We start from the raw sequence: 15,484 nt of genomic DNA, 5'->3' as shown, positions 1-15,484 counted from the left end.
TTCCAGGGCTCCACAGGTGACCTATGTGGGATCTCGCAAGCTCCTACACACAAGTGTATCCAGGAGGTCATGCACACCATTTTGCAAAGGCACACAACTTTATGCATTTCTCTTGGGATCAGGGAAGCCAGGAAGCAAGAGCACTGGGAGTTGCGCAGATCTCAGGTTTTCCACAGGTGCAGGGTGCCATTGACAGCACTCACCTAGTGCTTGGACCTCCATGGCAACAAGCAGTCAACTATGTCAGTCGCAAGGGCTTCCACTCGCTGAATGTTCAGCTGATGTGCGACCACCTCAAACACATTCAACAGGTCTCCGCACAGTTCCAAGGGAGTGTCCACGACTCCTATATCCTTAGCTGGTCTCAGATCCTTAACATCTTCCAGGGTCCACAGAAGCTGCAGGGATGGCTCCGCAGAGAATGTGGCTGATGACGCCTGTGCGGCGGCCTCAGACTGCAGCAGAGCGGCGGTATAACGAGGCTCATGCCGAGACCCGGACTTTGGTGGAGCAAACCATAGGCATTTTGAAAACTAGGTTCCCGTGCCTCAGCAGGTCCAGTAGAGCACTGCAATACGGTCCCCAGAGGGTGTTATGCATCTTTGTCACTTGCTGCGCACCCCATAATTCTGGCACTACAAAGTGGGGAGGACCTGGCTGAGGAGGAGATGGAGGAGCTGCATGTACCCTCCAATAAGGAGGATGCGAACGGGATGACAGTAACCAGGTCCTAGAAAGCGAAGATGCCGGTGATGAAGCCGTTGCACTGCCCAGACAAGGCAGGTGGGCTGGAGAGGCTCACATAGCCGCAAGATTTGTGGAGGATGATGATGAAATGCAGTGAGGACAAGCCTGATATCCTCGCCTTGCATCCCTGAATGTTTGACTCCTGTGTGGCTATGGCAGCGCACATACCCTCAGTGCTCAGGCTCCTGTCATGGAGATGCAGCAGAGGCCCTAATTGTTGCTAGATTCTAGGAAGACGATGATGACATGCAGTGAGGACACTGCATAGATTTTCACATTTCCTCTGTGAATGTCTGACTCCTGTTTGGCTAAGGGCAACTCGCTTGTGCTCTGTGATCACGGTCATATCATGGAGATGCAGCTGTGAAACTTTAAATGTACCTGATCCTTTGTCCACCTTTAGCACCTGACCCCTTCAGGAGCACAGCGTCACTGGTCACAGATGCTGAAGAGATTGGGGCAGGGACAGCCCCACCTTAAAGGTGCTGAGAGCACACAGAGAGAATGACGGAACTCTGTTATACCTGCCCACTACATTTGGCATCAGAAATGTGTCCAGTGAGTGTGAAGCTGGACCATCACTTTGGTCTGAAGGTTACACACTGCACAGGGAAGATGCCCTACACTGAGACAACTGCCTTTATCTTGTACAGGAACCAAGTTTTCACATCTGAGTGGCACAAACGCTGCTCATCATAACAGGGAGCCGTGGGCGAGGACGTATTCTTAGAAGTTTATTTACAATAGTGAACATTATGTACAAGTGATTAACACTCATGCCCAGGCTTATGGTACTGGGCTTGTAAACCCAAGATCAAAAGTTCAAATCTCACAATGGCAAATTATGAAACAATGTAACTTCATCTGAATAGGAACAGATGGAAACGTGTTTGTGCTCGAAAGAGTTACATCTTCTTAACCTTCCTAACCCTGCTGCTATATCTTGGTGCTCCCCGGGCATCCACAGTGGAGGTGGAGGCAGTCTGCGAACTGCAGCCCTGCCTGCGAGACTGGGTGTAGCGGTCAGTGGGCAGCATCTGCTGATGATCTTCCCTATGGGTGCTGAAGAGCCCCTGGCTAAGTCCTTGAGAAGGGGAAGCTGGAGGGAGGTCAAGTTACCCTGCACCCCTCTTGCGCTGACACTGCTGGAGGCTAACTATGGCATCAGTGATGGAGTTCAGCCCACACAGTAGTGAAGGACCGATGCGCTCGACCAAGGTCTGCATAGAAACATAGAAACTAGGAGCTGGGGTAGGCCATTCAGCCCTATGAGCCTGCCGCACCAATCATTATGGTCATGGCTGCTTATCCAACTCAATAGCCTGCTCCCGCTTTCTCCCCATATCCTTTGATCCCTTTTCACCCCAAGAACTATATCTAACTCCTTCTTGAAAACATACAATGTTTTGGCCTCAACTACTTTCTGTGGTAGCGAATTCCACAGGCTCACCACTCTCTGGGTGAATTAATTTCTCCTCATCTCAGTCCTAAATGGCCTAGCCCGTATCCTCAGACTGTCACCCCTGGTTCTGGACTGCCCCACCATCGGGAATTTAACCCTGTCTAGTTCTGTTAGAATTTTATAGGTTTCTATGAACCCCAGCAAATATAACCCTAACCGACTCAATCTTTCCTCATATGTCAGTCCCGTCATCCCAGGAATCAGTCTGGTAAACCTTCGCTGCACTTCCTCTATAGCAAGAACATCCTTCCTCAGATAAGGAGACCAAAACTACACACAATATTCCAGGTGTGGTTTCACCAAGGCCCTGTATAATTGCAGCAAGACATCCCTGCTCCTGGGCCCAAATCCTCTCGCTTTGAAGGCCAACATACCATTTGCCTTCTTTACCACCTGCTGCACCTGCAGGATTACCTTCAATGACTGGTGTACGAGGACACCCAGGTCTCGTTGCACATTCCCCTCTCTTAATTTATAGCCATTCAGATAATAATCCGTCTTCCAGTTTTTGCTACCAAAGTGGATAACCACATATTTATCCACATTGTACTGCATCTGCCATGCATTTGCCCACTCACTCAGCTTGTCCAAATCATACTGAAGCACCTCTTCATCCTCCTCACAGCTCACCCTCCCACCAGCTTTGTGTCGTCTACAAATTTGGAGATATTGCATTTAGTTCCCTCATCTAAATCATTAATATATATTGTGAATAGCTGGGGTCTTAGCACTGATTCCTACGGTACCCCATTAGTCACTGTCTGTCATTTGGAAAATGACCCATTTATTCCTACTCTTTGTTTCCTGTCTGCCAACCAGTTTTCTGTCCATTTCAATCCCATGCGCTTTAATTTTACACGCCAATCTCTTATGTGGGACTTAATCGAAAGCCTTCTGACATGGCAGCCATCCTACCAATGTTGACCTCGGTGCAATGGCATGCTGGTGCTATCACCTCAGACTGAATGCAGACGGACTCCTCCATCATGCCTTGCAATCTGAGGAATGCAGTGGACATCCCTCCCTGATGTTCCTGAGCTTGCCTTTGCAGCTCCAGCAACTGAGACATGACCGAGTCCAGAGGCTCGTCATTTGACTCAGACTCAGCAGATTGCTGGCCTCTGGATTTTCTGAGTGTCTGAAACCTGGGAAGTCCCTGCCGCCGCCTTCAATGGATCAGACAGTGCGATGTGCTCACCAGATTGTGACCCCGAGGCCACTCTAGAACTAAGTCCACCAAGGTGTGTCTCTCTGCACTGTTGGAGGGTATGGGTGAGCACTGTGATGGGTCTTCAATTGGGGTGTCATCAGATTCTTCTTCCAAGGTGTCTTCGGGGCTTGAATCGAGGACTTGGGTTGTGGACTCCTTCGGCTGCTTCCCAGATGTGACTGCGAAAGCAGGGAGAGATAATTAGTGCCTGTCGGGGGGGACTGCAGAACATAGGAACTCACTCACAGCATGTTTGTTTGATGGATGTTGCACTGCTGGATCCTGTCTTGGCTGAGCACTGCTCACCTCACCGTCAGCACAGGACCGGTCCAGATTGTCACCAGCCAGCTGGATATCTCTATTTTCAAAGTCTGTGAGGACCTTGATATCAGGCATTCCTCCACCAGTCTGCGACCTCTCCCTTTTATCATGTGCCAGCTTGTCCTGCACGAATACAGATGGAGAGAATGTAAGTAGGATGCCTATCAGGCCAGATGAGAAGGATGCCTGGCATGTATGGGTGATGAGTGGTCTCATGGACAGAATGAGGACGCAATCCGCGGGACGGATGAAGGTGTGTGTGAGAGACTGAATGGTGATGTCCCTTGAGTTGACAGTGAGTGAGATCCCTGTGGATGTGTGATGGGTTTGTGAGTTGAAAGTGAGTGAATTCCCTTGGTGGAACAGAGGAGATCATTCATCCTCTTTTGGCAATGGGTGGCTGTCCCCTTTTGCATGGCGTTGGCGCCAACCACTGCTGCCAATGCCTCCCATGCTGGATTGATGACCTTGCTTGCTGGTCTTCACCTAGAGCGGGGGTGGAAGATTTCACGGCAGGGCACCACTGCATCCAGTAGGTGCCTGAGGGAGAAGTCACTAACTTTGAGGGCAGCACTTTGGAAGCCATGACTTTGCAGCAGTTCTGATGCTATGGAGAGAGTGGAGGGGCGCTCTTTAAATATGGTGCCTGGTTTACTGAGGACCTGAGGTAATGGTGGGAAAGGCGAATCAGAGGTCGCCCCACTAATGACCCGGCATCTTTCCTGTGAATGCATTATTAACAAGGTCGAGAATGGGATGATACTGCATGAAAAGCTGCTAATTGCGGCTGGCAGGTAAAATGTCTCAGCAGAATTGTGGCCTCCAGCAGTCCTCCGAGTGCTGGTGACCTCTGATGTCCCCGCCTCCACCTGCTGTGGACCAGATGATGTGCTGTGCTCACCATATTGTGACCCCAATGCATTTTTCAAGCTTGTGCCACCAAGGTGTGTGCCTTTGCGCTGGTGGAGGGTGTGGATGAGCGTTGTGTTGTGTGTTCAAAGGTGCTGTCCTCAGGTCCTCATCTGACATGTTGTCAGGGCTGGAGTTGAGGGCCTGGCTTGTGGATGTCTCCGGCAGCTTCCCAGAGGTGCCTACGAGAGAAAAGAGAGGCAAATAGTGCATGTTAGGTGACTCTGAAACAGGAGAAATCATGCGCAGTATGATTACCTATGGATGCTGCAGTGCAGGATCCTCATTTGGGTGTGCACCACAGACCTCACCTCACTAGCTCTATGGCTCTGTCCTTGAAGTCTGTAAGAACCTTGATCTTAGGAACTCCAACAGCAGTCTAGGACCTCTCCTCCTTATTGTGCTTGTCCTGCATGAAGGCAGATGGAGAGAGTATGAGCAACATGCATGTGAGGGCAGATGATAAGGATGTCTGGCATCTGTGGTTGGTGAGTTGGAGCCCTGTACAGGATTAGGACTCAAACTCCAGAGAAGGTGAGGCCAGATGGAGATGTCAGGGTGTGTGAGAGCAAGTGGTGATGTCCCTTGAGGCAGCAGCAAGTGAGATCCTTGGGAATGTGTGATGGGTTTGTGACAGTGTGAGTTGCGAGTGATGAGATGGTTGGCTTATACTGGAGGAACGGAGAAGATTGTTCATCCTCTTCCTGCACTGCGTGACTGACCTTTTCTACATGTCGTTTGCACTGACTACTGCTGTGACTGCTTCCCAAACCGGATTGGTCACTTTGGTGGAAGGCCTACAGCCAGAGAGGGGGTAGAGGACATCGCGGCAGGCCTCGACTGCATCCAACAGGCGCACCAGTGAGACATCACTGAATTTGGGCACAATGTGCTTTCTGCCTTTGGAAGCCATGACTTCACTGGAGGTCCTAGGCTGCAGAGAGTGCGAACACTGTACAGCAGTGCTGTTTAAATAAGGCTGCCTGGAGATAGGGAGTGCTGAGGTCATGGCGGGGCGGGCGAATCAGATACTGCCTACCAGAGAAATGGCGTGTTCCCTGTGGATGAATAATTAGCGCAGGCTGAAGTGCCCGCTAATGTACTTAGTGCATTTCACAAGAAAACTATCACAATTTTTTTCTAAATGATGTATGTTTCTTTTGTATATTTCATAATTAAGAAACAAAAAACACGAAACAGGTTTCAACCAGTATGTTTTATCTTCACTGATCAGTACAAATATTCGGTAAAAAGAAGCATTGAAACAGTTTTCTATAATTGGTTTTATTGCAAAATTATATTCATTCAAAGGGTATCATCCCATTAAATTAATTATGGCAGACATTTATTTTAGAAATTGGTCCATATGAAAACGCCACAAAATGTGTTTGTACTGTGTGAGTTGAGTACATGGGATATCCTGCAGGTGGCTTATGGATGTGTGAATAGAATAATAAGTAGCATTGCAGTATCTGGAGGCAGTTGCATGGTGCAGTCAGGCATACCTTTTGTAAATGTAATGTAAAATTAAAGCCCAGATAAATGTGCAAAGAATAAAGTAGATCCAGGGCAGTGGGAGAGAAAGAAAAAAAACAGCAAAGGCAAACACTACCTATTGGGGGAGATAAGTGATGCTGAGAAAAATATCTAGAGTAGAACGGAAATTTGTAATGCTGACATTCACAAAATGTAAACTGCAATATTAATGTCAAGTGATTATATAGTTTTTTACATTCCACACACACAAAAGGCCTTTCTTAGCTACACTTCTATATTGGGTTTTGCCTGATGTGTTATAATTTTTTGACATTTCAGTTCAACTCAGTGTAATCTTGTTTCTTAGTCTTTATCTAGAACTGGAATTAGCAAACCATATAATGTGAAACAAATTAAAACAACATCTGCCAGGGAAGCAGAAGAGGCAATAAGGCATTTAATGGAGCTGAAAACAGGTAAGCTTGTCATGTAAAGTGTGATTCCAAAATACTGTTGCCTGGCCAGCAATGCATGAATATAAGATAAGAGAACATATTCTTAGTGCAACATCACTGATGTTTTGGGAACATAGAAATATGTAAAAATGTTATGACTGCAGTATTTTATCAAGGTAAACCTGTTGAAAGTTGCATTACAGAAGGTTTTTCTTAAACACCTTTCTAGAAAAAAACTTCTGGAGCCGATGTAAGCTATAGTATTTCCAGTTAAATACTATTTACATGCAAGTAGTTGACAATGAATATCACAAGAAAACTATCACATTTTTTTTCTAAATGATTGTATGTTTCTTTTGTATATTTCATAACTAAGAAACAAGAAACACAAAACAGGTTTCAACCAATATGTTTTATCTTCACTGATCAGTACAAATATTCGGTAAAAAGAAGCATTGAAACAGTTTTCTATAATTGGTTTTATTGCAAAATTATATTCATTCAAAGGGTATCATCCCATTAAATTAATTATGGCAGACATTTATTTTAGAAATTGGTCCATATGAAAACGCCACAAAATGTGTTTGTACTGTGTGAGTTGAGTACATGGGATATCCTGCAGGTGGCTTATGGATGTGTGAATAGAATAATAAGTAGCATTACAGTATCTGGAGGCAGTTGCATGGTGCAGTCAGGCATACTTTTTCTCTGTACAGTAGTGTTCATGATGCAATATAAGCTCAAAGTCTTAAATAATGATGTGAAAATGCAACTTCAGTTAAAGGATTTGAAAGCCCATTTTTATATAATTTCTAAATCCTTTCACATTTTATTGTTAAGACACTCATTATTTTCTTGTATTTGTTCACTGGATGTGGGCTTCACTGGCTGGGTCAGCATTTATTGCCCTTCCTTAGTTGCCCTTGAGATGGTGGTGATGAGCTGCCTCCTTGAACCGCTGTAGTCCATGTGGTGTAGGTACACCCACTGCTATTAGGGAGGGAGCTCCAGGATTTTGACCCAGTGACAATGAAGGAATGGCGATATATTTCCAAGTCGGGATGGTGATTAACTTGGAAGGGAACTTCTAGGTAGTGGTGTTCCAATATATCTGCTGCCCTTGCCCTTCTAGATGGTAGTGGTCATAGATTTGGAAAGTGCGGTCTAAGGAGCCTTGGTGAATTACTGCATTGCATCCTGTAGATGGTACACACTGCTGCTAATGTGCGTCGGTGGTGGAGGGAGTGAATGTTCGTGGATGTGGTGCAAATCTAGCAGCCTGCTTTTTCCTGGATGGTGTCAAGCTTCTTGAGTGTTGTTGGAGCTGCACTCATCCAGGCAAGTGGAAAGTATTCCATCACATACCTGACTTGTGCCTTGTAAATGGTGGACAGAGTTTGGGGAGTCAGGAGGTGAGTTACTCATTGCATGATTCATAGCCTCTGACCTGCTCTTGTAGCCGCAGTGTTTATATGGCTAGTCCAGTTCAGTTTCTGGTCAATGGTAACCCCCAAGATGTTGATAGTGGGGGATTCAGTGATGGTAATGCCACTGAACATCAAGGGGTGATGATTAGATTCTCTCTTGTTGGAGATGGTCATTGCCTGACACTTGTGTGGCGCGAATGTAACTTGCCACTTGTCAGCTCAAGCCTGGATATTGTCCAGGTCTTGCTCCATTCAGACATGGACTGCTTCAGTCTCTGAGGACACATTCGCGACTCACGTGAGACATATAAACAACATAGTTGACTATGTGGGGGGTTGGATTAGTAAGTTTGTGGATGACACCAAGATTGGCCGGCTGGTTAACAGTGAGGTTGAGTGTCTTGGGCTACAGGAAGATATAGATGGGATGGTCAAATGGGCAGATAAATGGTAGATGCAATTTAACCCTGAAAAGTGGAGGTGATACATTTTGGAAGGAATAATTTGACAAGGAAGTATTCAATGAACGGCATGACACTAGGAAGTTCTGAGGCACAAAGGGACCTTGATGTGTGTGTCCATTGATCTCTGAAGGTGGAGGGGCATGTTAGTGGGGTGGTGAAAAAGGCATATGGGGCACTTGCCTTTATCATTCGAGGCATATCATAGATTACAAAAGCAGGGAGGTCATGTTGGTGTTGTATAGAACCTTGGTGAGGCCAGAGCTGAAGTACTGTGTGCAGTTCTGGTTGCCACATTATAGGAAGGATGTGATTCCACTGGAGGGGGTGCAGAGGAGATTCCCCAGGATGTTGCCTGGGATGAAACACTTACGTTATGAAGAGAGGTTGGATAGACTTGTTTTCGTTGGAGCAGAGAAGACTAAGGGGCGACCTGATCGAGGTGTACAAGATTATGAGGGGCATGGACAGGGTGGATGGGGAGCAGCTGTTCCCCTTAGTTGAAGGGTCAGTCACGAGGGGACACAAGTTCAAGGTGTGGGGCAGGAGGTTTAGGGGGACTGTGAGGAAAAGCTTTTTTACCCAGAGGGTGGTGACGGTCTGGAATGCACTGCCTGGGAGAGTGGTGGAGGCAGGTTACCTCACATCCTTTAAAAAGTACCTGGATGAGCACTTGGCAAGTTCAAGGCTATGGGCCAAGTGCTGGTAAATGGGATTAGGTAGGTAGGTCAGGTGTTTCTCACGTGTCAGTGCAGACTTGATGGGCCGAAGGGCCTCTTCTACACTGTGTGATTCTGTGATTCTGTAAGTTGCGAATGGTGCTGAACACTCTGCAATCATCAGCGAACATCCCCACTCCTGCAGTGATCTCCTGGAGCTGAGACAACTGATCTCCAACATGCATAACCATCTTCTTTTGTGCTAGGTATGACTCCAACCAGTGGAGAGTTTTCTCCTTGATGCCACTCTCTGTCAAATGTGGCCTTGATGTCGAAGGCAGTCACTGTCACCTCACGAGTTCAGCTCTTTTGTCCATGTTTGAACGAAGGCTGTAATGAGGTTAGAAGCTGAGTGGCCCCTGGCGGAACCCAAACTGGGCATCAGTGAGCAGGCTATTGCTAATCAAGTGCCACTTGTTAGCACTGTTGATGAGCCATTCCTTTACTTTACTGATGATGAAGGGTAGACTGATGGGGCTGTAACTGGCCAGGTTGGATTTGTCCTGATATTATGTACAGGACATACCTGGGCAATTTTCCACATTGCCTTCGTCCTCCTCTATCAAGCCTTCAGTACTATTGCCAGAATATTGTCAGGGCCCATAGCCTCTGCAGTATCCAGTGCCTTCAGCCGTTTCTTGAAATCACGTGGAGTGAATTGAATTGGCTGAAGACTGGCATCTGTGATGCTGGGGACCTCGAGAGGAGGCCGAGATAGATCATCACTCGGCACTTCCGGCTGAAGATTGTAGCGAATGCTTCAGCCTTGTCTTTTGCACTGATGTGCTGGTCTTGCCCATCATTGAGGATGGGGATATTTGTGAAGCCTCCTCTTCCACTACTGAATTGTTTAGTTGTCCACCACCATTCATGACTGGATGTGGCAGGACTGCAGAGCTTAGATCTGATCCGTTGGTTGTGGAATCGCTTAGCTCTGTCAATCACTTGTTGCTTATGCTATTTGGCTCACAAGTAGTCCTGTGTTATAGTTTCACCAGGTTGATACCTCATTTTTAGGTATGCCTGGTGCTGCTCTTGGCATGCCCTCCTGCATTCTTCATTAAACCAGGGTTGATCCCCTGGCTAGATGGTAAGTAGAGTAGGGGATATGCTGGGCTGTGAGGTTACAGATTGTGTTCAAGTACAATTCTGTTGCTGCTGATGGATGCCCAGTCTTGAGTTGCAAGATCTGTTCACAATATATCCCATTTAGCATGGTGGTAGTGCCACACAACACAATGGAGGGTATTCTCAATGTGAAGGTGGGACTTTGTCTCCACAACGACTGTGCGGTGGTCACTCCTACCAGTACTGTCATGGACAGATCGATCTGTGGCAGGCATGTTAATGAGGATGAGGTCAAGTATGCTTTTCCCTCTTGTTGGTTCCCTCACTACCTGCCACTGACGCAGCTTAGCAGCTATGTCATTTAGGACTCGGACAGCTCGGGTGATGGTGGTGCTACCGAGCCACTTTTGGGGCAGAATGATGCACTTGTCTGACGGGCGTGCGCCCGACCTGCACAAGCATAAAATGATGCGTGACGATGTTAGATGAGCGTCCCGAGGCTATTGCACACTTGCGCGATACTTCGGGCGGCGTGTGCACGCAGGAGTCGGCAGCGCACCCACCGACAATTAACAGACCTATTAAGGCCATTAAAGTAATAATTAAATGATATTTTTTGCTGCCCATCCACATACAAACTACTGTCTGTTATACCGAACACAGCTCATTGAATGTAAATTCTCATTGTATCACTAGCCCCTTTGAACTCCACCTCTTCTAACAGTAAAACCCCTTTCATAGTAGCAATTTTATTAGTAATATCAACATATTGCTTGATCTCTGCTAGCTCGGTGCCAGACTTCACTCCACTTCTTGAATGCTCTATTCAAAAAATGCAAATGCATTCTACCTGTTATTTCTCAAAACTAGTATACGTCAAGACACCCAGACTAGCTGGCTTTAATTCAACTAAGACACACCCACAGACTAAACCTCTATTTTAAAATGAAAAATATTTTCCAGTAATGTTAAGTACATTAATAGCTTCATGACACAACAATCGACAATGATCATCATTAGACTCTTAAGCCCATATTTTTACTGAATTCAAATTTCACCATCTACCATGGCAGGATTCAAACCCTGGTCCCTAGAGCATTACCCTGGGCCTCTGGATTACTAGTCCGGCAGCAATACCACAATGCCATCGCCTCCCCCTTAAATAATGTAATAATAAGAAGGTAAGAAATAGGAACAGATTATACCCTTGAGCCTGCTCCACCATTCAATCAAATCACGGCTCATCTTCAACGCCAACCCCACTTTCCTGCTTAATCTCCATATCCTTTAATTCCTCTGTGGTCCAAAAATCTTACTGATCTCAGCTGTGAATGTACTCAATCATTGAGCATCCACAGCCCTCTGGAGTAGAGAATTCCAAAGATTCATAACCCTCTGAGTGTAAGATTTCTCTTCATCTTGGCTTTAAATGAATGATCCCTTATCTTGAGGCTATGACCCTAGTTCTAGATTCTCAAACCAGGGGGCACATCCTCCCAGCATCTATCCTGCTAAGCCCTCTCAAAATTTCATATGTTTGAATGAAATCACCTCCTGTTCTTCTAAACTAAATCTCTCCCAGCAATCAATCTAGAAAACCTTTGTTGCAATCCTGTATAGCCTTCCTTGGGTAAGAAAACCAAAACTGCACACAGCATCCCAGGTGTGATCTCACCAAAATACTGTACAATTGCAGCAAGACTTCCTAGCTCCTGCACTCCAACTTCCTTGCAATAAAGATCAACATACCATTTGCCTTCCTAATTGCTTGCTGCACTTACATGCCAACTTTCTGTGTTTCTTGTACAAGACCACCAAGATTACGTAGTTTTGCACCATTTAAAAAATATTCTGTTTCTCTATGCTTCCTACCAAAGTGAATAACCTTACATTTCCCTACACAATACAATGTCTGCCACCATCTTGCACTATATCTGAACACTTCAGATGAACACTTCATCTATCTGTATCCCATTGCAGACTCTTGGGCACCACTGAGGTCAGGAATGGAGCAGGCGAGGCCTGGGAATGCTGGCACTGGCCAGCATGCAGGTTTCCCACATCCGTTCCTAGTGCTGGGCGTTCTAGGGGGGAGGTAGGTTCAGGGCCTGGCAGGGCTGTCCACTCCCATGAGGCAGGCAGCAAATGAGACTCATTTATTATTATTAAGGGCAGTTAAACAGGGCCAACTGGGACTTCTCAGTTGGCTTCCAGTTTCCTAATACGATGAGGGGCAGTTTAACTGTCTGGAGGCAGGCAGTCAGCAGAAAGCCCAGGGCCAGTGCTCCGGGCAGGCCCTCAGTGCTTGCCCAGGTGCACTGCAGCCAAAGCCCACACTGTACAGAGAAAGCACCTCCGACAGTGCAGTACTCCCTCAGTCTTGCTTGAGTGTCAGTCTTGTTTTTTTGCGATCAAGCCCTGTGTGGGACCTGAGCCCGGAACCTTCTAACTCAGAGTCGAGAGTATTACCAACTGAGCCACAGCTAACATGAAAGGCATAAGAGATGAGCACAATCTTGTGTTTCCCCATATGTGCACACACAAATCCATACCAGTATGTTTTTATGTACTTCCTAGCCAAAATCACGGTACAGCAATTGAGGAGCAGAAACTCTGTCTGACTTTCCTTCTCCTTAGCTCATTGGACAGAAGGCCAACCTGGACCACTTGCTTTTCCCAGCTAGACCCAGCAACAGACACAGTGACAAGAGTTCAGGGCATTCCTGTTCTGGACAGCTGAATAGTTTGCCACTTCAGTCCAATACACTGGTCCGGATCCCTCCCCTCACCTGACCCTGACTCCGACTCTGACTTCAACAGCTGCAGCCACTGCTGAGGTGTCTCGCATCACTGGCAGTAGCTGCCAGCCTGTGCTCTCCCTCTCTCTCTATTTGCCAGGCCTCCAATTTACTCAGAGTTTCAGCTGTCATCAGTCTCACCTCTGGCCTTTTCAGTGAAGGTGATCAGCCAAATCTGAGGGGCAGGCAGTGGCACAGTGATATTGGACAAGTCATCCAGAGATCCAGGGTAATTCTTCCACCATGGCAGATGGAATTTGAAATCAATAAAAATTTGGAATTAAAAGTCTAATGATGACCGTGGAACCACTATCAATTGTCACAAAAGCCCATTTGGTTCACTTATGTCCTTTAGGGAAGGAAATCTGTAGTCCTTACCTGGTCTAGCCTATGTGTAGCTCTAGATCCACAGCAATGTGGTCGACTCATAAATGCCCAAATGGCCTAGCAACCCACTCAGTTGTATCCAACCACTAGAAAATCTAAACAAAGGAATGAAACTGGACAGACCACCTGGCAAGGAAACCTCCTGCTGATTGCCACGTACTGCCATGCTCAGCTGATGAATCAGTACTTCACCATGGTGAATACCACTTAGGGTGGCAAGGGCGCAGAATGAGATCTGGGTGGGGTACTTCAATGTCCATCATCAAGAGTGGCTCGGTAGCACAGCCACAGACCAAGCTGGCCAAGTCCTAAAAGACATAGCTGTTAGGCTTGGTCTGCAGCAAGTGGTCAGGGGATCAACAAAAGGGAAAAACACACTTGGCCTCATCCTCACCATGACAGTATCGGTAGGCGTGATCACTGCACAGTCCTTGGGGAGACAAACTCTTGTCTTCACAACGAGGATACCTTCTATCGTGTTGTATGGCACTACCACTGTGCTAAATGGGATAGATTTTGAACAGATCTAGCAACTCAAAACTGGGCATCCTTGAGACGCTGTGGACCATGGGCAGCAGAATTAGACTGTAACACAATCTGAAACCTCATGGCCCGGCACATCCCCCACTCTACCATTACCACCAAGCCAGGGGATCAACCCTAGTTCAATGAAGAGTGCAGGAGGGTAGCATCAGATATACCTAAGAATGAGGTGTCAACCTGGTGAAGCTACAACATAGGGCTACTTGCGTGCCAAACAGCATAAGCAACAAGCGATAGACAGAGTCAAGCGATTCCAACAGATCAGATCTAAGCTCTGCAGTCGTGCAACACCCAGTTGTGAATGGTGTTGGACAGTTAAACAACTCACTGGAGGAGGAGACTCCACAAATATCCCCATCCTCAAAGATGGGTGAGCCCAGCACATCAGTTGAAAAGATAAGGCTGAAGCATTTGCTACAATCTTCGGCTGGGACTGCTGAGTGGATGATCCATCTTGGCCTCCTCTGGAGGTTCCCAGCATCACAGATGCCAGTCTTCAGCCAACTCGATTCACTCCATATGATATCAAGAAATGGTTGAAGACACTGGATACTACAAAGGCTATGGGCTCTAACAATATTCTGGCAATAGTACTGATGATTTGTGCTGCAGAACTTGCCGTGCCCCTGGCCAAGCTGTTCCAGTATAGCTACAACACTGGCATCTACCTGGCTATGTGGAAAATTGCCCGGGTATGTCCTATACACAAAAATCAGGACAAATCCAACCCGGCCAATTACCACCCCATCAGTTTACCCGCGATCATCTGTAAAGTGATGGAAGTGGTCATCAGCAGTGCTATCAAGCGGCACTTGCTTAGCAATAACCTGCTCACTGCTGCTCAGTTTGGGTTCTGCCAGGGCCACTCAGCTCCTGACTTCATTACAGCCTTGGTTCAAACATGGACAAAGACCTAAACTCCAGAGGTGATGTTAGAGTGACTGGCCTTGACATCAAAGCCACATTTGACCAAGTGTGGCATCAAGGAGCCCAAACAAAACTGGAGTCAATGGGAATCAGGGAGAAAACTCTCTGCTGGTCGAAGTCATACCTAGCACAAAGTGAGATGATTGTGGTTCTTGGAGGTCAATCATCTCAGTTCCAGGACATCACTGCAGGAGTCCCTCAGGGTAGTGTCCTAAGCCCAAATGTCTTCAGCTACTTCATCTATTACCTTCCTCCTATCATAAGGGCAGAAGTGGGGATGTTCGCTGATGATTCCACAATGTTCAGTACCATTCGCGACTCCTCAGATACTGAAGCAGTCCATGTCCAAATGCAGCAAGACTTGGTCAATATCCAGGCTTGGGCTGACAAGTGGCAAGTAACATTCATGCCACACAAGTACCGGGCAATAACCATCTCCAATGAGAGAAATTCCAACCATCGTCCCTTCACATTCCATGGAATTACCATCACCGAATCCCCCCCTAACAACATCCTGGAGGTTACCATTGACCAGAAACAGAACCTGACTAGCCATATAAATACTGTGGCTACA

General features: G+C 46.8%; 1 protein-coding gene across 1 annotated transcript in view; it reads left to right on the top strand.

Moving 5' to 3' along the window:
• The window catches only part of LOC121269593 (synaptojanin-2-like), a 505,511-nt gene that overhangs the window by 245,494 nt on the left and 244,533 nt on the right, over positions 1 to 15,484 (top strand). The window contains exon 25 of the mRNA XM_041174296.1: positions 6,493 to 6,601. Within this exon, the coding sequence (XP_041030230.1) occupies positions 6,493 to 6,601 (109 nt within the window). The remainder of the gene's footprint in view (positions 1 to 6,492; positions 6,602 to 15,484) is intronic.

Source organism: Carcharodon carcharias, chromosome 2 (genome assembly GCF_017639515.1).
Source record: "Carcharodon carcharias isolate sCarCar2 chromosome 2, sCarCar2.pri, whole genome shotgun sequence".
Classification (NCBI taxonomy): domain Eukaryota; kingdom Metazoa; phylum Chordata; class Chondrichthyes; order Lamniformes; family Lamnidae; genus Carcharodon; species Carcharodon carcharias.
Note: the sequence above shows the minus strand (reverse complement) of the source record. Positions and strands in the feature narration are given on the sequence as shown.